At 35.8% G+C, this 23,550-nt stretch overlaps 2 protein-coding genes across 2 annotated transcripts in view; both read left to right on the top strand.

Annotated features, from left to right (window-relative positions):
• The first annotated feature begins 13,086 nt into the window (after nt 1–13,086).
• On the top strand, nt 13,087–22,680 carry tamm41 (TAM41 mitochondrial translocator assembly and maintenance homolog). The gene is made up of 8 exons (XM_088916790.1): nt 13,087–13,443; nt 14,526–14,708; nt 14,854–14,946; nt 15,705–15,855; nt 16,383–16,528; nt 17,517–17,682; nt 18,693–18,755; nt 19,126–22,680. Exons 1-8 carry the CDS (start codon nt 13,306–13,308, stop codon nt 19,200–19,202), a joined length of 1,017 nt encoding a protein of 338 aa, XP_088772916.1. The 5' UTR covers nt 13,087–13,305; the 3' UTR covers nt 19,203–22,680.
• Nucleotides 22,681–23,291: 611 nt separating this feature from the next.
• Nucleotides 23,292–23,550, top strand: part of vgll4b (vestigial-like family member 4b) — a 48,618-nt gene continuing 48,359 nt past the window's right edge. Inside the window, exon 1 of the mRNA XM_088915633.1 lies at nt 23,292–23,496. The gene's annotated coding sequence lies outside the window, so the exon portion shown is untranslated. The remainder of the gene's footprint in view (nt 23,497–23,550) is intronic.

Below are 23,550 nucleotides of genomic sequence, written 5' to 3'. Positions count from 1 at the left end.
GCGAGAGGATAATAAAGAAAAACAGAAAATGGCTCAGAGAATTAATTAATGGATGAGCAGAGTGGGAGGCAGACATCAGCTACAGTCTCAGAGGAATCTATTCAAGGTTGTTAACCCTTTCCTCACAAGACCTGTTGGCTCTGTTTTAAGCACCACAGAGTCAATTAGATCTGTTTGACATTCAAAATCATGTTTGCAATGCAGTTACGATTTATTTAGATTTAGGGATAGGTGCTCAAACTGTATATCTACACACCGTTTTAAAGGGGGCTTTATATATATCATTCATAAATTCACCAGCTATTGTCTCTAATTCCCACAGCACACCACTAGTAAAAAATATTCTTCATTTAAAAGTAAAGAAACAGTAGATTTGATACAGGAAAAAAGGAATTCTGAAAGGAATAAAATGTACATATTTTAACTGCATTAAGTTGAGAATTTCAGGTTTTTTCAAACCACAGAGTGATAGAATACTGATTGAGCAGAATATTTATTTCAAGAACAACAACACAAATTTAGGGTAGATCTGAAAAAGCAATGAAAAATACTGTTTTTAAGTTGACATATGTTTGCTTTGTCCACATTCTTGAGCACGTTGAAGCTCAAAAAAGCAAGCAACGTGCTCTTTTGCCAATATGTATATTTCCTTAAAGAATCTCCATTAATGAATGCCTTAATTCAACACAGTACTTCAGCTCTGAATGTAAATAGCAAATATTATAGAAAGTACTGGATAATGAATAATATCTTAATTATAAACCTTGAGAACTCTGGACCATAGTGTTCTAACCCCGTGTGGTAGCTGGAGACCGTGTGCTCTCATTAAGATGAGATTTTATTAACTTTAAAGATTCCATGGCACAGTTCACAAGAATAAAGATGTTAACCCAGATGTTTCGGTTAATTTCCACTTTGGGTATTCACATACTAGCCTAACTGAGGTCAGTTTAATTCACCTGATGAAGCAAGTTCTCACTTTTGTACCCGATTGGCTATGTACTGTAGTGGGTCTGCAGGATCAGCTGCTGTCTACTGCACGTCACCCAAGTAGAGGAGTCCCTCCTGTTTATAAAGCTCTTCGAGACCCATCTGGATGAAAAGTAAAACTGTGTTCTTGTTCTTGTTTTATGTTCTCATTCTCGTTCTTGTTCGTGCTCTTGGTGCTGTTGCCAATATAATTAAGAAGAAGAATGCACGCCTAATGTTCAAAAACTCTTACAAAACATATATGTTAAATGCCTCAAATGTATTTGTACCAAAGTGTTTTAGCACACATTTTATATCAGATTATTGACATTAATAATACATTATTCTTAAAAGCAGACTTTCAAGTTAGGGTTGTTTTTCATTCATCAATCAATGGTTCTCAATCTGTCAATTGTATCTGTAAGTTGTTGTTTCTGCTTGTTTAGAAGTATACTGGGCTAAATACAGAACATCTACAAAATAGAATAAAACAAAAATAATAGAATACAATTGCTGTGTGCTTAATATTTTATATGTAAATATACAGTAAATGCCATCCTGAAGTGTTTATTGTGAAAAACAAGAGTACTAGCTAATATATCGGTGTTAATTGGCTTTAAGAGAAGCAAAAGAAGAAATAGCAACATGGAAAACTCGTAACTGTGCACCTCAGTCTCCCGTGCTACAGAATATTTCTACCTGAGCTACCACATTTTACAACAATTCACCACATAATGGCATCTTGATGATTCTCCACAACACATGGCAAATGTAAAATTTCTTCTCCTATAGACCTTAAAATGTTTCCTGTGATCTCAGTGCTGTCTCTTGTTCTGTAATATTCCAGATCAGTACTACCACTTTTCTTTGTAGACACCATTACAATGGAGGTCAAATCTCACTTCTTTATAAAAGAAAAAAATTAGTAGATCTTCAACACTTTGTCTTTAGATTTAAACGTTCAAGGTGACTTTCCTTGTCAAACATTTTCAGGCAAGTTTATGGTTTCTGTGTAGACTACAGAGAGGTGCTATTCTCGGCAAATGTACAGATTGTCCTTATTTGCTCAATCAGGGAAACACAAGGCACTGAGCTATTCTATTAACATAAGGATAAAAAAATCAGTCGAACAAATTCTGTGTGTTATCTTTGTGTTTGCTGTGAATAATTTCTTCTCTAGTCTATATTGTAGAAGTGTCTAATGGAATATAAATGGCATTGAACAATGGCTCATATCCTACCTAGATAATTCTATTCACATTCAAAATGAAATGTGAAAAAACCCACCCTGATCTTTTTCTTTTTCGAAAATGAATATATTTTGAACACTTTATGGAAGGCCTTCTGAAAGGTCAAAAGAAATGTCATCCACCTTGTTAAAAAAATGTAGTTTCAGAATGTCCTGCTTTCCTTACAATATTTAAGGTAATCTGGATATATTAGATTGAAGCTTTATTCTTGCTTCAGGCTAATGCAGAACCAATTTGAATGTGATGTCTTTGATATTTAATTCCTGCACATACCTGCCAGGAGGATTGTGTAACAGGTTTGAGCATACAGTAGGAATGGTTTCCTGCACAAGCTGAGAGATGACCATTTAGCCCATCTCACCCAACTAGATTGCTATCGTTTACCGATAGAGAGGAATATTCAAAACAGCCTAGGAAATCACAATAAAATATTTCTTTGCACTTAAATACATGCAGCCAATGAGAATGATTACCAGTTATATACAAGTTAAAATCTCTAATTATATTATTTTTCTGCCATTAGTATACATGATTTTTAAGATGTTAAAGCAAAACACCGCTTGACAGGAAAGAACATGCATTTATGCAACAATGAGACATGGGTCTTTAAATGCAATATAATGAATATTTACATTTAAATGAATAACATTTCTTTACTTTTTTGCTTAGCCTGATGTGTGTTCTGAGTATCCCTCCATGACAGGCTAATGACTTTGAAAATAAAATCTTCCTGGGCATTTTTACCAGTCTCAGAAGGGTCTATTCTTTCATTCTTCTGTGACAAACCTTGCCTTGTGTGCTGAGAATTCCCTCTCTGTGGTTGCTGACTGCTTATCAATATTCCATTAGTTTTAGCTTTCAGGAACAACATAAAAGCAAAGGGAACTCCTTAATGGAAGCTACTCAACTGCCACTGCTGAAACCATGGTGCTTAGATTGCTGCCTGTATTTCTGCCAATGTTAAACCGTAGAAAATCTAAGCCGTATAAAAATCAAAAATGTCTCAAAGGAGGATGGCCCATTTGTCCTTAATGTGATTTTAAGTCGCTGGAATATTTTTCTGAAAGCTGAAAAAATCCGGAAAGAAACCCACAATAAAACTCATTTTTATTGTTCTGATTAAACCAAGACCATAGGTCCTGAAATATTGGTGTATGGAGCCCAAATAAAATGCCTTTCCCTTTTCTAAGCTCTCGTCTTCGTAAATCCTTTTCTGAATGAACCAAGAACACAATGCACAAGAAATTAAAATTATTTGAATTTTCACCCTTCATTAAACCAAAGCAAATAAGAACTCCTGCATACATGACATGTTAATGAATTAAAGCATCCTAGAACAATTTGTTCATTTGAATGGAGACAAAACACTTTTTCTGTTTCTTCCCTGAATGCAATAAAAAGAGTGTTCTATATCCTTGAAGTCCATAAGAAGAATGTTATTCCATTTCTCTGAATGCTTACTGTTCATTAGTGCAAAGGGAAAACTCACACAAAATAAAACACCAGACATGTACTGTACTTAAACACTACTTGTATAAACGTATATACAGTAGGTACTTAGTGCTTCAGGAGAGTCTCAAATTAAAGATGGCATGCTTTCTGTGAACATTTGATTGACATACGCCATTTCCCTAGGGGACAGAATATCACTGACTAAGAATTACAATTTGAAAGATTGAAGTTGTATAAGCTCTGACATTCAGATATACCCAAAAGCAATTCTCCATGTTCTCTCAGCCCACCTATTATATATATATTGGTTTTTTTTTATAAATATGCCTGCAGATAATCCAGGCAAGAAAACTATCGCATGAATCACTGGAAAGAAAAATAACATTTTGCCAAATTATGACCCGTAAAAAAGTTAATTCGATTTACTGAAATATGTTGATATATAGATGTAGATTGCATATTCGTATATTGCAATTAGTTGTGAGTCTTTTACTAAAAAACAACTATGTCTTCCTTTTCATCAATCAATAGGGAACAATTGACTACAGCTTCAAAAATAACTAAATAAAACTCCTTTTGTTACATTGCCATCTCGGATTCATTACAAGGTTAATTGAAGCTATGAAACAATACCAGCGTTAACCTCTCACAGCTGTGATTTATAGTTTTCAGAAAGGGGAGGTGAAATGAAGCAGAACTGAAAAATGGTATCAAATGTGGACACACATGGCTAGACAGAAACTAAGAAATAACGAAACATCTATAGCACAGAGATTTGCTTTGTGAAATGCACGGATAATTACTAGCTAGCACCGCATACTCTGTTTCACAATCTGTTCTATAACAATGCAGTTGACAGTTTACTTCCAGCCATCTGACTCACTGCACATCATCTACAAGCACTGTTTTAACTTCTTCTGAGTATTAATTCAAAAAGCCAAAGATAAAATTCTGGTTCGATTCTTTTTTTTTTTCTGATGGCACAAAAATAAAAAATGCCAGCGTAACAGGTCTCGTTCCGTGTGATCCCGTAATGGCAATAAAATCACAAACCCCCGGAGCTTAAAAAGCATTGCCAACCAGCTGGGTCATATGACCTTTCTTTTTTAGGTCCTTTCCTTTGTTGCCTTGCCTCACACAAAAGAGTCTCTGCCTGTGCACAGTGCGGCTTTGTGGGCAGAGAGATGCCTGAGAGAAGGCTAGCTGTAACCTGATCGCGAACGACCAGTCATGTGACACTGGCACCGCGACTCTTTAGTTCCTCCAGGTTGGAGCAGAAAGCGGAGGAGGAATTAACAGGATAAGAACGTGAGGGACCTCACTGAGCAGGACCCTGTTTAAGATAACATAACCCTCCGCGGGGCTTAGAAAGTGTCGCAAACCTACTGGGTCACGTTAGAACGTAAGAAAGGTTACAAACAAGAGGTCATTCAGCCCATCCAACTCGTTTTGGGAGGAGCTTATTGATCACGGATCTCATCCTGCTGTTTTTCCGAATTAAGCTAATATACTGTAGGAATTTCAGCAGCACGCCTGGGTAGCTGTTCTCTGTTTTAAATGCGCTTCCGTATTGTTTACAAGTTCCCGGTTTACAGCTGCTCTGGTTCCTGTTTCATCGTCCGTTCTGAAGATGGCCATGCCGCTTTTTTTCAGCGGATTTTGAATATTTCTATCAGGAACCTTCATTCTCTTCTCTGTCCCTTCAGCCTGTCAGTGTAGGACACGACTGGACTGAATCCACAACAGTGATTAGTTTCTGTAACATTCTGACCAGAATTAAACACAATATTCTAAAAAGGCCATACTAGTGTGTTATACTGTATACCGTATTTTTTCTCTGTAACATCCCTTGATTTGAATTGTAGACTCTTAAGTATCTTAACATTTTGTTTGCCATTTTGGGTAGATGGGCCCATAGCCTTTCTTATGTTCTTATGCGAGAAATAATTAGTTGTACATAAATATTAAGTTGATATCCGTTTTACATTTATTTTTAAATTCATGAATTGCTGCATTCTGGTTATGTGTTGTTTCAGTTCTTTACAGGGGACTATTGTCCTGGAACTCTGTGCAATGCAAGCTGTTAAGAGGGGCTATTTATATCTCACTACTGTGAAAAAACAAATACAGAATATTTTTTTACAGCAAACCAGTGTCTTGTCTCTCATGGTGGATCACTGCTGTAATGTTGATAATTCAGGCACTACACAGTTTTGAAGGTTCTATGTGGGCCAGCAGTTCAACAGCAACTTTGGAATAATTCAAACTGGAAAGAACAAGCATCAGGGAGATAGGAAGTGATATAAAAGTATGGTGAAGTACAGACAAAATCTGCTCTAACTGAAGCAACAAACACCAGAACAGCACATAGTGATTCCACAAGTTGTTTTTAAGCCTCTTAATGAAGAGTTACTCTGCAGAGAGCTGGAAACATCCTGCTGATTGATTAAACATGACAGAAGTGGTTGAAAATGGGATATGTGATCGAGTCCTGAATACATTTCAAAGACATTGAAACAAACTGCGACTTGTCCATTTTCAGACTCCAGTTATTCTTAAAGGGTAATACGTACTTACTGTATTGTTCTGGTGTGCTAGAGTTTCAATCTATGAGATTAAAAATAAAAAAATATATATATGATAGCGCAAGAGATTATTTTATGAAGGTCATGTAATTATACTGTATATCTGCTCACATTAATTTTCACATACCAGTCATATAACAAAAACAATTTAAGCTGGCAATACAGAAAGTTTAAAATAAATATCCTGCACATTAGCATTTGCATATGTTGTTTTTGTCTGTTTTGTGTGCTTGTCTGTTTTTTTAAATCACACACAAAAAAGCACAATGGAAAAAGAAAGAAGAGATGTTTAGTTTGATCACATTCAGCCTCATTTGCTCTCAGTTTGTGTTCATTAAGGGTTAACCTGTGGACTGACAGAATTTTCAAGTAAAGCTTGTTCAGCCAAGTGTATCTCTTTTGTGTTTGTTTAGGTTCTAATTTTTAATTACTTGAAAAACTTTGTTCAGAAAAAAACACACTCTGTAAAGTGTACACTCTAAATGAATCTCCTTAGTTTCAACATTTATGGTGATTAAAACACATGCTGTTAAACAAGATATACAAATTAAAAAGGGAATGAAATTGTTTAGTCCTGAAAAATGGTCTGAACATTAAGCCCATTGAATCATACAAAAACAATTATTTAAACCAATTCACGTTTAAAGCAAGTTGTGTGTTTTTTCATAAGTATAAATACAGATCTTGCCTATGCAGAAAGAACTGGCTTGGTTGTTAGGTGCAGTCACACAGAAAACAAATTAAAATTAATCGCATAGCAGCCAGGCTGTCCATCTTTCTGAACAACGAAATGATGTGTGATCTAGATGCATTCACGTTAAGGAGTACTCAGACAAAATTACATAATTGTTGTATTTAATACGTTACCACGTTGTAACTTTCATTGGTTGCTTTATGTTGCCAGAGTATTAAACCTTTTGGAAGTATGCAGTAAATCAACATCTGGCTCTCCATGGCAACAGCATTTTTGAAAATTTTCTCTCAGAATGCCAACTGTGACATGAAAATGTGCCCATATATTTCTATAACATAATGCTCTGAAAGTAACCAAAGTCCAGGGCACATGTTTAGTAAATGGGTGTGGTTTAGTGCTATACTGTATCTCAGTGTCCTCTACAGTATATAGTGTAGGATACTTTATTTTTATTTATCCAGTTTCATGATTTATTAATATCTTTTAGGTTTTTTTCTTACTCACTTAAGAAGAGATAAAGGTTGTTCTTGTTTTCATCCACCTTAGCTCTTGTTCATTTAATTAAATCATCAAATTGTCTTAATTAATAGTTCACAAGTCTCTACAGCCATAAATGTAAAACTTGTAATGTATTGGTATTTCAAGAATTATACTGTGGATCACTGTGTTATAAATCATAAAGCACTGACTGGAAATGCATGGAATAAGATAGCAAGTCAAAGCACGCTGCAGTTTGCATATATAGTATACTATTAACTAATTATGTAAAACAGCTTAAAAAATGAATTTTACTCCGTTCACAGAATGCTTCTTAAGTAGGCTTTAATATTCAGTCCATGCTGTTCAGCTTTTGCCTTTTTTTAAAGACATTGGACTGTCACAGTAGTAGTCTTTGCTATATTTTCTTGTCTTGTCCGCTGAAAACTGTAAGAGTCAGTGAGCACAATATGAAGGTGAAGATGCCAGAGCTGTTTTTATTAGAGCCTGACATAAAGACTATTAATGTGTAGCTTGCTTTTTTTATGTTAAGTATCACATCAAAGAGCTGTAAGAATCAGAACATAAGATATAGATGTAGCTGTTTTGACTAAATTGTATGCATTGATACAAATCAGTTTTTTAACTGCTGCCAAATATTTGATTTCCACAGAAGTGTAAAAATCATTAAATATTACTGTGACTATGATATATAAATCAATAATAAGGAAGCTGCTTATTGATGGTACAGTAGGTGTAGATGCATAGAGTGCAAGGCTGGGCTACAGACTGGACTGGACACCTGTCAGGCACAGAGCAAACCAATCACATTGAAACACAGGGAGCATTCAGACTCCACTCAGAAGGCTCCCAATGTGGAAACTGACCCAGGACCCTGTGAGGCAGCAGAACTAACAACTATACCTCTAAGTCAACCATCACTGACATGCATTGTGTTAACTAAACGCATATGTCATTGAACAGTCAAGCTCTCTGCTTCTTCCACGTCGGTGTTAATAGTCAAAACATGTCCATATTTATAATATGAAAATATTACACACAAATATTTTTAAAAAGTATATGAAATATGGCATTGAGAAATCATTTTTGTAGTAATATCAATTTATTTTAAGAAAAATTAGAACAGATTTGGTTTCCAACATGATAGAAGAAGTATTGTAACGCTTACGGCCGACAGGCACTGTGTAAGAGCTGGCTTACCAGAGCGGTGACGTCGCTGCCCTTCCCTGTGATAGCAGGACTACAGCTACTGGGCTGTAGAGAGATCTCTCTTTAGCTCACCGGGCTGGGTCCTTGCAGAGTGACGCGGGAGGCCCGGGTTCGAGCCCCCGACGGTGCGGGGCCGACCTAATGCGGCAAGGGCGCCCGCCTGAGCCCCCGTTGCGTTACAGTATGTTTTCTTCTTTTGTTTTTGAAATTGCATATTCAGATATAAGATTTTGATTGCAGGCTGCTCACATAATGGATGTTACCTCTCTGCCTTCAAACTTAATTGGCTGCAATTATACTTCATTACTATGATAATTTTGTATCTTTTGCCACAATCATGGATACATATAACATACATAATTATAAACATTTCTACTTTGAATGGCTTTTAAAAAAAATACAGAATTCAAACTTGCCAAATCTCCAGTGTGTTGTTTCCTAATTAGCAGTTGTGTATTTGAAATTATGCCACATGACAATTCTAAAGCAAATGATGGATATCATCTAATATATTTTCTATACTTAATTCATACTGCAAAACATGATGAAAATATCAATATATTTCATCATATTTTAAGTTCTTGATGGTTCTAATGTGCCTACATTTTTATTTTTTGTTACCTAGGGTATTGATGCAAGAAAGTAATAATAAAGAACCTGTTTTTCCATATTGTGAGAGTACATCAAATCAACGTCATCGATATTCAGTCCATCTTGAAATTCTTAAATAAATGTCCCATATTTATATTACCTAAGATTACCTATCTGAACAATTCATTTAAAATGCTTCGATCATCTGTCTGATCACCTATTACCTATAAATTTTGACCTCTCTGTAGATTACTTAATTCTGAGGTTATTTTTTCTCCTTTTTGATTTATTATTGAAAAATAACTAACTTTAAAACAAGACAATCCAAATACCAAGTACTGACAAATTTACTATCGATTTGATATTTGATGTCGAAACTTTTTACATTTTAAAGCAGTAACAGTTAAAAATCTTTAGCAATCAAGACATCTTTTTTTAGCCATACATTATACCAAAAACATTTTGTTATACAGAAATTCTAAGATTACAAATGGAGAAAATACAGCATGTGCAACTAATAACCACAGCCTGGTAGGTCGGTGATGTTCAAAATGCATTCAGCATTTTCATTGCTTCTTAACTAAGTGAGACCTTGTTCTTTATAGCATAGCAGAATATGAAAACGGAATTTAGGAAACGGAATCTCTTTGAGATGAAAATACCATTCAGCATATTTAACAGGATGCCACAACATTTCATAAGGCTAGCTGCCCAGATACATTCTGCCATTATCTATCCAGACAAATTTGCATTCAATAGGAAAAAGGAAATTTAAGTGCGTCAAGAAAGTTCTTGGGGTAGTTTAGTGGTTAAATCTGTGGTCTAATAACTGGTGGGCTGTGGCTTCAAGCCCCAGCTGCAGCCCCTGCTGTTATACCTGGTTCATGGTACTCTACCCGATTTTCTGCAGCCCACCCAGCTGTATGAAGGAAATTAGCGTTCTTGGGAGTAATCTCAGAGCTAGAACCTCATGCAACATTGGGTGAGGTGGGAGTCACATCCTCTCTTGTCTGCTTAACATCACAGAAAACAGAATGAGCCCAATATGGCTTGGATATAGAAACTACTTACCTACAAGAGTGTGTCCTAAATATTGTTATGTTGATGACAGGATAATTAAAATCTCTTAATAGAAAGCTGAAGTGCTCATCATTGTTTTCCGATTTGCAGTGTATTTTTACACTCATGTGGCACAGACACTTTATTATTCATGAGATAGATTATCACAAAAGAGGACCTCATTTTCAGATATCTACAATAAGCCTGGGGTGACCATTGGATGCTGGATCATTTCTCAATTAACAGCAGCCCACTGAACCTATTCTAGCTCAGTGTAAACCTTGTTTGTGCAGTCCTATTGCTTTAGATGTGCTTTCTTAACCAGCATGTTCACTGTGATATTGGGTGAAAGAAATATCTCCAGGCTATTATCATTTCATCTGCTGAGTGGGCCTTTGACCCAGATTGTTCTATTTATTTCTGCAAACAATAGGAAATTCTTTTTACCCAAATGCACATCTTTATTTTGGCTATCATTGTTTTGTACTGAATAATGTACATTTTTAAAGCGTCTTATATAGCAGACACATAGCATTAACATTTGCCATTGTGTGACTTTACTGATTATCACCATTTGCCATTATGATTTCAACAGCCATTCCCAACATTTCAAGTAATTAGAAGCACCTTGTGTTGATAGAGATAACTTATAGCCTCTGTACAAACACAGAGTGGATCCAGTTGTGCTTGAGTATCACAATCCAGCCATGTCTTGTTAGATTGTGTGATTCGGACAGTAAAACAAGCAAACACAAATCGTGTACTCTAATACTGTACATATAATTTAACAAGTTTATTAAAGACCTGAAAATAATTATATAACAACTATGATGCATAAGCTACTAAGCTGTCTTGCTTTAATTATGTGTTGCGTAATTAGATTAAAGGGACATTAATATTGCAAGAGGAATAACTTCAACTCATTTGATGTTCCCAAGAGGGAGCAGCAAGATATGGAACTTGCTGTTTGAGTCTTTCACATTTTGTAGGAGACAACAGTGTGATTCAAAAAACTGTTTCCTGCTCCTGGGAGACTTGTATGCATAAATAGCTCACAGATTGCAAACTGGATTACCTACAGTACAGTGCAAGGGCACAGATGTCAGATGCACAAAAGAGTAAAGTTTTTAAAGGAAATGCTCAAGGGCCAGCTTATCTAGTAATAAACACCCAAAATAGTGTATATTGCCCAACAGCAACTGCCAAAGCGAATAAAAACACCCTGTGTATAATGTTGATTTCATGCAGTTGAGAAATAAACGTTGTAATAATGGTGGAAGAAGACAATTAAAATATAATTTAGGTTTATTAAAAGGATAATAAAGCCTGCAATATTTTTTGAAAAAATATAAATCCAATATAAATCAGTTTAAAAAATGAAAATTGTCTCAGGTTCAAAATTTCTGCCTGACAGTGATGTATGCCTTTAAACAGAAGGCATCTGGTTTCTCGATTATCTCTGTATTAAGCAGAACTGAATGAAATGATTTGCTTAGTCAAATGTAAACAAAGTGTAAATCATGGCTATGACAGCTTTTGTGATAAATATGAATGTTGACATTTTTCTTACTAGAAACTAAATAAAATACAAATGCTTAATATCTGAATTTAATGATAACCTGTAAATCTGTCTTGTACCCTAGTACACAAATCTGAGCCAAAGAGAGACCTTTATCCTTTTTTCAAGTATGTCGGTAAATTTCAGACAGCTTGAGCTACAGTAGAGAAACTTTTGTTTGGAAAGGGGCAATTAAAACTGCAGCATGAAAAGAGGTTTATATTTAGATGTTCTGACAGTAAAATTAATCTCCGGAGGCATCATCAGAACTGCAAGAAAGGCACCACAGAAGATGAAAGACACATAATCCTATTGAGAATAACTGGGTCAGAAAAGGAAGGCTGTATGTAACTTGATGTTAGTAGATGTGCGCGAAAAAATCTTCGAACTCGACTTAAATGTTTTCAAACCAAATGCATATTCAGTTATACTTGTTTCAGATTTCACAGCATGACATTAAAATAAATTAGACTACTTTTGTTGTACGGTGCTCTAATGTTCTTGTACTAGAAATTTGGAAAAAAATCCAGCAACAGAATCGGCATGCAATGAAAAAACAACCTCAGGTATAAGAGCATTTCCCTATTAAACTAAATGTCACCAGCCATAACCTGTTAATAACCTTCTAATAACCTTTTTGGACATCCATTCCTCAGCAGTTAGTCGTTTTTCAACCTTAGAATTATTCCTTACACGTCTAATGCATTCACCTAACTTTATTTCATTAAGCATGAAAAAATACTTTTCTTTATGGCACATGTGAAAAACGTAAAAAGGCGTATATCAAGCTCGGGTTTATTCTTCCAGACATATTGCATATGATTCATCTCTTTACACGAAAGTGTCAAATCATCTTTTTGTAGCAGTAAGAGTGTTAATAGAAATCATAGATTTTATTAAAATGGCCATTTTTATTAAACGAATTACATAATGGTGCTTTTATGTATTGAATGTATACTTGCCCGTACCTATTTTTATCATATTAATTGTTGTGAACCCATACTCTATTTACGAGATATTGACATTAGTTGACACCATCAATTTGATAAAATATTACATTAATAAAACACACCAAATAGTTGCAAATATGAATTTTGGGAATATTCTTCCCTACAGTGACTGTAAAAACCTCCACACCACTAGAGGGAGTTGTTTAAATTCTCTTAATCTGATTTGTTTCTCGTTCTATGGTTTTGGTAACATTTATCATGTGAATTTTGCAGTAACCTTTACAATTACAACATGAGGAAGGGTTATATTGTAGGACTATTGATGTCCGTAGATATTAAGTTTTATGTGGGCAGTGATTGCTAGGTATTCATGAGAAAGCAGGGCACTATGTTGTATCGGTAGAATTTAGTTTTAACGTTCATTTTTCTAAGAATATTGCCTTCATTTGAATGTGTTATTTATGCATTTTCTTTTTTACAACTTACTACCATGTCTTTACCAGCAGTACAGACCACAAGTGTCATCTACCGCAAGATTTTATCTCGGTTTCCCCAGGACATGAGCTTGGCTTTTGCCTACGGATCGGGCGTGTTTAGACAATCTGGGACAACCCATGGGCAGATGGGGGTAAGCACAGAGGAAACTTCAGGAGAAATGACTAAAATGAAAAGGTTTAGATGTTTTGTACTTTAAATGGGCGGGATAGCATCAAGCGTGAAGTGCTTAATTTTTCAGCAAAGTCACGTTTTCTTATTTTCCTGTCATCTGTTAAATCGAACGTGAAAGTTGCGAAGAAAAGGTTTATTTGCAGTTAGAGTAAATACAGTACATACAAACGCACTTTTGTTTTGTACTTTTGTGTTCAGTACACTTAAAAACCATTTACCCATTAAAGCCAATTACGTAAGAATTGTAATAATATATTTTTAAAAAATGACTTCTGGAATATTCATTCTGTGTGGAGATAGACTTGTCGACCATGTCTTAGGTGTTAGACTCGGTTCCAGGAGTGACCTGTGTCTTCTGTCTGGCGTTTGTTACAAACTGAATAATCTTTGAAAATATTTTGGTTGTTTTCTTAGACTTATCTAGGGTTTGCTTAAAGTCTGTTGTAATTGATTGCTCTAAACATTCAATTCCTCAGAGGTACAGTTACCTGTAAATCACCTTAGGACCTGGTTAGAAGGGTTACAATTATGCTCTAATCTAGTTGGGCTGTGACAGTATATACTGTACTGTACTGTAACTGAGAGCTCAGGGTGCACCAAAACCCAGGACACACTAGGCTCTGCTGGAACTGAGCTTGACAACCCCAATAATTTACATGCACCAGCTGTCTTTGCTAAGAAATGGAAAAAGGATGTAATGCAAAATTCACAACTTACTTGACTTCAGGTAGGACAGCTGACAGAAAGTGGATAGAAGTATTTCAATAGGAGATAGGCAGCTCCACTCTTTTGCTTGGTCTTCTTGTTTTTATTCCAACCCCTGAGTTTAATTTGGTAATTTGAACAATTTAGGCAGACAGTCTAATTACCTGTTTTCTGAGTTCTTATTCAATCGCTAATTGAAAATTCCCTGTTAAATATGTAGAATTCTTTTTGAGAATTACAATACTGTAAATTAGAGAATACAATTTGTCTATGTGTATTTGACTTTATTATGTTATACTATTCTAACCTTTTTATTTTTATTTAAAAATCCCCCAGAGTAATATGCTTGATTTTGTGTTTGCTGTGGATGATCCAGTCTCTTGGCACACAATGAATCTGATGAAAAACCACAAGCATTATTCCTTCCTGAGGTACCTGGGTCCCAGACATGTCAGCAGCATTCAGAGCCAACATGGAGCCCGAGTCTATTATAACACATTAGTACCATGTGATGGCAGGGTGAGTCTTTTCTTGTTAACCGCTGCATAAAACTGCTCTACAGGTTCTTTATACAATATAAGGCTTTGATATAAAAATTGTAAATAGTGAAAATTAATATTCTAATCTTACAAGCAAAATGATAAAGCCATTTTTTATATTACAGATGATCAAGTATGGGGTCATTAGCACAGATGCTTTGATTGAGGACTTGTTTCACTGGAAGACCTTATATATTGCTGGGAGGCTCCATAAACCAGTAAGGACATAAAACAGACATTTACCTACCTATGAAATGGGTTGACTTTATCTATAGTTACTTAAAAGCATACAGTGAATTGCCATTTGTAATGATGTGTATTTCCAGTATTTATGAGAGCATTTTAGTTGAAAGGGCCCTTGGGGATAAATGGAAATGTAGGTTTTATGACTTAATCTGAGTGCAATTATATTTAATGGCCAGGTGGTGGCAGTATTTATTTAAAAATGTTTCTGAGTGAGGGCTTGATTCAGAATACATTTGATTTTTGCATCGGTTAAAGGGAAATTTAATTTCAGTTTGAAGTTGTGATCTTTAATAGAGTCTTTGAAGAAGATTTTTTCTATTTATCTCATTCACTAACAAATCCTCATGTCGCATCCAAAAATAATTTAGAATTAAAAATCAATGTTGGCCCAAGGGTTAAGTGAATGAGAAATCTCCAATTCCTTGCACTTCAAACACTACTTTTTTTTCTGCTTCTCGTAATTACTAGGAGATATTTATTTTATAAGATTAAGAAATAGAAAAAAAACAATGAAGGAGTGACATGTAATTAGCGCTCTTGTGCGGGTGAATAATATTTTGTTAAAGCGGTACAAATTCTGATAGTTGACATCTTCCTTTTTTGTAATCCTTATCTTTAATTCTTATTCTTGCATTATTTTTACAGCATTGCTTTGATATGTATTGTTATTGGTTTGGTATCTTGAGTGCCCACAAAGCTGTAAAAATGGATGACAGCTGGTGTTTTCTAGGTTAAAATCCTGGTTCAGAATGACAGCAGCAAGCTGCGGGCGGCTCTGGTCAGTAACCTGAAGAGTGCAGTCACGGCCGCCTTTCTCATGCTGCCTGAGAGCTTCTCAGTGGAGGATCTCTTTGTCCAAATTGCTGGACTCTCCTATGCCGGTGATTATCTTAAAACCACGTGTTCTGTGCCATAGGCCTTTATCAATATTTTAGGGGGAGATTCTCGTTAAGTCTATAAAAGGAAATGTGTAGGTGCAGCAGTAGCATTAGTATGTATAGTTCTGTGGGTTAACACTCCTACTCTGTTAAGCAGTGCTCCTGGGTCTTTAATGGCCCAGGCAGTCAGAGCCTTGGCTTAACATCTCATCCAAAGATGCAACGTCCCCTGTCACCATATTAGGTGATTCACATTGATTTGGAAATTCTGCTGCATTGGAAAAAGTGCCACCTACTGGATCATCTACACTAAAGACGATAAACACTTAACACCTGTGCAAGTGACACTGAGGTGATTTAAAGGTTTTAGCAATAAGTAAAACTGGGCTTCATCATATGAGGTTTTAGATGAATTAATATTAAACATTAATTAGGCGACAGCTGTGGATTACTGGCTGGTATTACAGATATGTCCTGTGTGTTTACTGTTACAAGTACAGGCTGTTTAATACCCTTTGTTTTTGTCGTAGGGGATTTTAGGATGGTAATAGGAGAAGACCGATCCAAGGTTCTGAATATCGTCAGGGGCAATCTGCCACACTTTCAGAACCTCTACGGCAACATTCTTCATGAATGCTCACAGGTGGTTTACAAGCCACTGCAGGGGAAATTAGAGGTGAGCCATCTCCTTTGTTGCATTAATTTGTTGTTTTCGCAGGCAATTTGAAAACATGATTTTGGAGACTACTGTACAAACACAGATTGAAAAGATTTTCCTTGAATGTGCCTTTGCCTTGAGCAATATGTAAAAATCCACTGTACTACCAGTGGGGGTAGCAGAGAGTATCAAGGATGGAACCACTAATACATCTGGCTCATAAACCTCAGTTTGGATTTACTTTAATGATTTAGATTGTGAGAGGCATAATCAGCCTGCTAAGTCCATTTACACTGCCAGGTAGGGCTGGAGTACAGACACTCCCTTCACAACGCAGAATAGGATTTTGTGCCATTGTTTTCTTCCATCATTTTCACTATCCAGACCCCTCTTATGCTGTCCCCCGTTCCTAGATGGGTGTAACCAATCCTTTTTGGTAACCAGGCAGTGTATGCCTACACTCATCCAAAGTGATGGCTCTTACAGTTCTTCTTAAGCGAGGAGGAAATCTCATTAAAATTACTGAGCGATGCCAGAACACCTTTATTGTACATCAAATGTTGCTGTCCAATGCACAAAACGGCCTGTATATTACATATATCCAGTTATAATGATTACATTTCTAAAAAAATCAGGTTTTAACCCAATTAGAAAAAGCTAGCACTAAATCTGAATTCAGTGGTAGAAAATGGGTCATAACTACAATAATAAATTTAAAAAATCTGTGAGAATCTGTCTAGGTTTATTAAGGAAAGATGTAGTAGATACAAAGCTATAAATTGTTATGCTTATGTATAATGAACAAGCAATGCTGCAAATGGAATAAAGAATGTGTTTTTAATAAGTAATAAGAATGCTTCTTATTTATCATGATATTTTCATTTATTCATGCTGGGAGTGCTGTATTGGAATAAAATAAAATGTGCAGGATTTCTCCAACAGGCAGATTGTAATTGGGTGTTTAAAAACTACTTTTGTACTTTTTAAAAAAATACTTTTTTTTAAGATTGATAAAAGTCCAGAGGGTCAGTTCACACAGCTGATGGGGCTACCCAGGACTCTTCAGCAAGAGATTACGCGTCTTGTAGATCCACCTGGAAAGAACAGGGATGTAGAAGAAATCTTACTGCAGGTGGCTCAGGATCCAGACTGTGGATTAGTGGTGCAGCAAGGTAAGCTTCATCTGTGCACCCTTGCCTTCTCCCTGAATTCAGCATTGCTCATTTTGTCTTGCTGGATGTCTGCACCTATCCACAAAGTGACATGCTTCTCAATGAATCTTCTGTTTCACTTCCTAATCCTCTTTTCACCTGGACAATTGTACCTTTGAATGGAGTGGAAAAGTAAATATTAAATTTCCCGCAGTGATCAGACTATCTCACGCCATTCATCATAACTGCAGGGTTTCTGCCAATATGCATGTTGTCAAACTTTAGAATTTCACTAAACCTAGGCTGCTATTGGGAGCATAATAATAAATGAGAATATATTTTCTTAAAGTGTTTTGATCGTTATAACCATAAAAATAGTTAGTTGCTGTATTTTAAGCAACAGCAATTTAAAAACCTGTGCTTGAAGAACCTGTCAAACCTGAAAATATCAAAATCTTGTATTACCTGATTCCATACTTTAAATATCTCATATAAAGTTGACATGCATGATACAGGAGTCAGGAGTTAATAAAATCCTTGTTTCAAACTGTTGTTTCAAATTATCTTCTGTCTTTGACACACTTGTACTTGCAGGATTGGCCTCTGTCTCAGAATGTGTATTCCAGAACCTGTATTCCAGTTAGATAAATAGTTGTTTTTTTCAAATGTGCATTTGAAAAGAGTTTATGCTTTTTTACAGTTTTCAGCGCTAGATGCACATTCATAGGAAATGCTGACTACTGTGCTGTCTTTATAAAATGCACAAAATATTGTCTCTGTAATTGTTCTGTGAAACAATTGCACTTCTACTGTGAAATATTCAAAATTTTTAAACAAAGCCTCTCATCAAGACTTAATAGTGTTTTTCCGTATGAAATCCAAGTTTCCAGTTAGTGCACTGACCTCTACTTACATAGTACTAAAATAAGTCATTTTCTAGGCTTTTCTTTAAAGTTTAAATGCGCACAGTACTTTTTTCTTTCAGCATGTCACAAAATGACACTTCACTTTATTTAATTTTGCTCCTTCAGGAATATCTTCAATTGTCAAGACATCAAGCCTAACACAGAGTGCCAAAGGCATTGTAACTGCTGGTAAGAGAGAGAGTCAGCCTGGGCCGCTGAATGAATGTGTGTTGCCTTCAGTTATAAGATAAACAGCTTTTAAATATGGGATTGGAAATCTTACATATAAATAAGAGTAATACCATTCTGTTTTTTATATTAATGCAAGAGACAATAAGGGAAAAATATTGGGTACCTCTTTTGTGTAAAAATGTAGCATTTAAAAAATAGATGCAGATGTAAATTTGAAATTAAAATACTCTCTTATAATGGTTTATTTTGACTATTTTAATTTGCTTTTTAAAGTATGACTGTCAACCCTGTAGGTTAAAAAGTAAGTAATGTGCAAAATGTGTAAGATGAAAGATGATTTTTATTTCAACACCTTCTGTTTCCTCAGGCTTGATAAAAACTGTATCATATAGTCTGAAAAAGCTCCGGAAAATGTGGAAGGGATCAAGAAGGAAGTCCACCTGAATGAAGTCATCTATTTTATGTACCTGTTGAATATATTTGCTATAAAAGTCACCAGTTTCATTACTTTGTGTATTTTCATTTGACAACTTCACTTATCAACGCAAAGGTAACACTTGAATTTGAAGCGCATTTCCCTCTTGGTCCTTTACGGCTTTGTTTTAAAGAGCTTTCTTTGTTCCGGAGGAGAAAACATTCTGGAAAATGTGCTCCTCAAAAAGTCAGATATGAGTTTCATGAAATATTTGGTATTTTAGCACAAAAATTGCGTTGGAGCTGGATCCTATCCTGGCAAGAAAGGGGCAGAAAGCAGGGTCATACCCCTGGAGGGTCAAAGGTTTGTTGCAGGGCAGACTGACACAAACACCCGAAGAAGGCTTCACAGCTGAAACGTTGTGTTTTTCTTCTCTTTTCAGCGTGGAATAAACCTTAACTTGTTCCTTTGCAGCCTATACATGCTGATGCAGCTACCTGTACCTGCTTGAACTACTGCCACAAACACATACAGTACCTGCGCACTCTCACACCAGGGCCAATTTTCCCAGAAGCCACTTAACATACCAGCATGTGTTTGGACTGTGGGAGGAAACTGGAGGACTAGGGGAAAAATCATGCGAACATGGGAAGAATATAAAAACTCTATGCAGATAGCACCCCAGGTCCAGAGAATTGAACCCAGGGCCTCAGCGTTATTAGGCAGCAATGCTAACCACTGTACGATCTTGCTGCCCTATTACAGACACATCTCTGTATTAAAATGTCTGACTTCGGGTTGGTTATAAATTATGTACAGCAATTAATTTATCAAGTGAATCTGATCTATAGTTACTCAGGAGGATTCTCACAGTATTCCCTTTCTGGATGGTTCATGATATGATGTTTTAGGTTGTAGTTTAGGCAAATAAATCAATCTTGCTGTTTCACAATCAGGTTATTTTCGGTAACAACAGCCTGTCATCATACATTCCAGTCTTAGTGGTTGCATGTCCTTGTCATTTACTTAGAAACAGAAAGTGTAAATTAAGAGTTCCTCTCCACATTTGTAAATTCAGCCAGAGCATTTACCTATGCATATACAATTCAATTCGCTTCCCATAATTTTGCTGGAAAGATATTAAATCAAATTTTTATGTAAAGTGTAAAATAGCAAAACTATTTTACTGAATTTTTAAAAAATTCCACCACATTAAAATGTGAAACTGTTTTCTGATGTGACCATACGACAGATCTGGTACAGACACAGATTCAGCGTCTTCTCATTTCTTCCACGATAATTCGGCCTTTTGCTTTACTCCTGGGCCAGAGCTCTGTATGCTGAGTCAATTTGATCCTTTTCGCTAAAGCAAACTGGCAAATTATTTACAAGCTTCACTTCCATGGGAAGTTGCAGCAGAAAGACGTTATTTTTGCACAATTCTCTTGAGACTTTGCTATCCTGTAGTTATTCACATGGCTTGAGGTCTCACTTTTAGAAATGATCTACAACCGTGAACTACCATAACGATGTAGCTTAACTCCTTGCTTATTAGAACAATTTTTAAATTTTTTGTGTGTTTTTCCTGATGCTGTGTTAGATAATTGTTTTATCATGCCAACATAGACATTTTGCATTTATACTAAAGGATATGTGCTGATGTATCCCATTATTTGTCAAAGATTAATTTGGCCATTACTCATTACTTAAATTTTATAGCATTTATATAATGAGTCCTGCAATATAGCTTTGTTTAGACCTTTCTGTCTGTCATTCATAGCACAGTCATTTGCTATTCTTAAAGTGGTTTAGAAATCCCATAATTAGTGATGATCAATTCCACTGAAAAACGTCTCCTTATCTTGTTAATGATAAATAAAACAATTTAAAACCATTTATCACCTATCTGTGTTTATGACAGATAAGCTAGGACAATTGTACTTAAACCATATGTGGAATTTGTCTGTTTATGAGATAGGCAAGAGCAATACTAAAGTAAATGGATGTCTAAAAACATGCTAAAACTACAAAAAAGGACAAACACATAACATTATACAGTATGATTACATGCAGATCATGCCAAACAATGGAGGAGCTTACAGTTTTAACATTACTGTCTTTTTTCTGACAACATAGCATCCTTGTGGCTTCAACAGCCATGGCAATTTTTGCTTCCATTGTGTTTCAGAATATGTTCACCCAATGACCTACTGCATTATACTGGTTTTCGAACAAATGTTTTCGAAAAAAGTGAAACTATTTGGCATTCCTCCTGATATTTCAAGAGGAATAGGCTTTTCTTGGGCAGCCTTACGTGCTAAAAAGTTTCTAAAATGATTTTACTTTATTCCCAGAGCTCAGACGTCCTATTTTACAAAGTCACATTAGTCGACATGAATTCAATAAAAGATGTTTAGGATTGCTGTTCAACACCGAAAAGAAGCAAATGCCAAGATCGTTAAAGCAGGTGGTAAGTGCTGGGAAAGGAGCTACTTGGGGACCAATTGGAAAGGCAGGCAGCTGGCAAGCACAAATTCAGGTCAAGGAAAGGCAGCTTGGAACATTCCCCATGCTTCCTGTGAAATCAGGCCTTCCAAAGTGAAAATAAAGTTTTACAGGCTCTGTTTGTTGTAAGATTATTTAAAATGCATCTGGCATATAAGCTTTCAACGATGTTGATTTGACAGCAGTTCATACCATTCAGTATTCTAAGTGTAACAAATCAGTTACATGTTAAAAAAATATGGCAAGCATGTGCCCTGTCTTATGTAATCTTTAATACTCTAGGTGCTTATACCTAACAAAGGCAATTGTTTCCCTAAATCTGCACAGTAAATTATGTAGATTTGGATTGGAGAATTTAAGACAGCTCTATAGCCTCAAACTGAAGGTTTAAGAAGCAGTTGGAATGAGCTCAAATTAAAATCCTACCCTGCTGGTATGAATTACAAAGAGAGGCTAAAATGCTCTTCTAAATTTTTGAAAACAGTATAAACTGGGTAGGTATTTTACAATCTTAAAATCTCTTAATTTGTGATGGTTCAACAATATTAAAAGTTTAGGTTATAACATATCACTCTATTGAATTTTTTTGCCAATATTCAAAGAGCTAAATCTTAGTGTTTCAAGTAACTAACTTGTTAATTACATTAGTTCATACTAATTGTTAACTAATTAGAAATATCTAAGGATGGCCAAATTGCACAAGACCTGAGTGGACTATGGCCAGGACACCAGGGATAGAAAAGGCTACTCTTTCTACTTTAAAATACAGAATTGCCACGATTAACTATGATCTTTAAACAACAACATACATATACATACATAAAGAAGGAAAAGTACTGAGTGAATATTAGAACATCGGTAAACATCTTAAGACATTTGCTTATAGTAATGTATAGTAACTACTGTATATTCTGTATATTTGCTTTGCTTCTGTTGTTTTATGGCTTCAAGTATGGTATGTGCTACTGCTTTGGCTATAAATGAATAAATGCGTTTATCAGTTGTTGTTTCATTACTTTGATACACAACAGCACTTTACGTGTTTTAGTTAAATTAATGACATTTCCAATATTTCTGATTGCATTACGCACACAAAGTGCTTTTTTTTTTTACAGATCGGAACTGTGAAGCTATCGTTTACTTGCATAAATACTACTTTTGTAGATTACTTGATGTAGATGACATCAAAGCGTTGCTTTCTGGCTCTGTTCTGTATTGATTTACTTTCTCTGCTTTGTAGCATCACACATAACAGGTTACAGCAGTAAAACTGGATGCAATTATTAAAAAAAAAAAGATTCAATCCTGCAGAACGGAGTGAAAGAGGGTGCCGTAGAGTTAAGCATTTTAATTTCAACGAGTTGCTTTCGTCCACACATAGTGATACACAGAAGTTGCGTTTAGGACCAAGAGGAATCCTGCACCTCATCAAACACCGAAGCACGCTTGTTGTTGTTGGAATATGAGACTGCAACTTCCTTATTGTCCTGTACCTGCTGCTGGCGAGGATGTGATGTAACGCGTGCGATTATCATAATTTATGCTGATCTCACTTCGGAGAGTTTAGCCAATAAGAATTCTTCACTTTCACCACCTGCTAGGAAGAGAATTCCATCATTCCTCACATTCTTCCTCTTGTGTAGTTCCCTGCGAGGTCCTAAATCAGAACAAGCTCTTTTGCCTTTGTTTCAGCTCTCGGATACTTTATCTTCATAGGCATTCTCCGTGACCCGAGACTGGATCAGGAGTTGAGTTCCAGTAACAGCAAAATCCTCTGCGTTTCAAACCTCAGGACTCCAAAAGTGGCACTACAAGGTGGTATGTACCTACTGTATGTATTACGATGGCAACAGGCATGTACATGGAGGAGAA

Source organism: Atractosteus spatula, chromosome 5, assembly GCF_055471065.1.
Source record: "Atractosteus spatula isolate fAtrSpa1 chromosome 5, fAtrSpa1.hap1, whole genome shotgun sequence".
NCBI lineage: Eukaryota > Metazoa > Chordata > Actinopteri > Semionotiformes > Lepisosteidae > Atractosteus > Atractosteus spatula.
This window is presented reverse-complemented; position numbering and strand designations above follow the sequence as displayed.

Bases quoted from the DNA above. Each gene is read 5' to 3' on its own strand.
- tamm41 (XM_088916790.1), top strand. From the start codon at position 13,306: ATGTCTTTACCAGCAGTACAGACCACAAGTGTCATCTACCGCAAGATT. The intron at 14,947-15,704 runs GTAAGGACATAA...GGTGTTTTCTAG, and splicing joins CTGGGAGGCTCCATAAACCA to GTTAAAATCCTGGTTCAGAA. The intron at 16,529-17,516 runs GTGAGCCATCTC...CTTTTTTTTAAG, and splicing joins CACTGCAGGGGAAATTAGAG to ATTGATAAAAGTCCAGAGGG.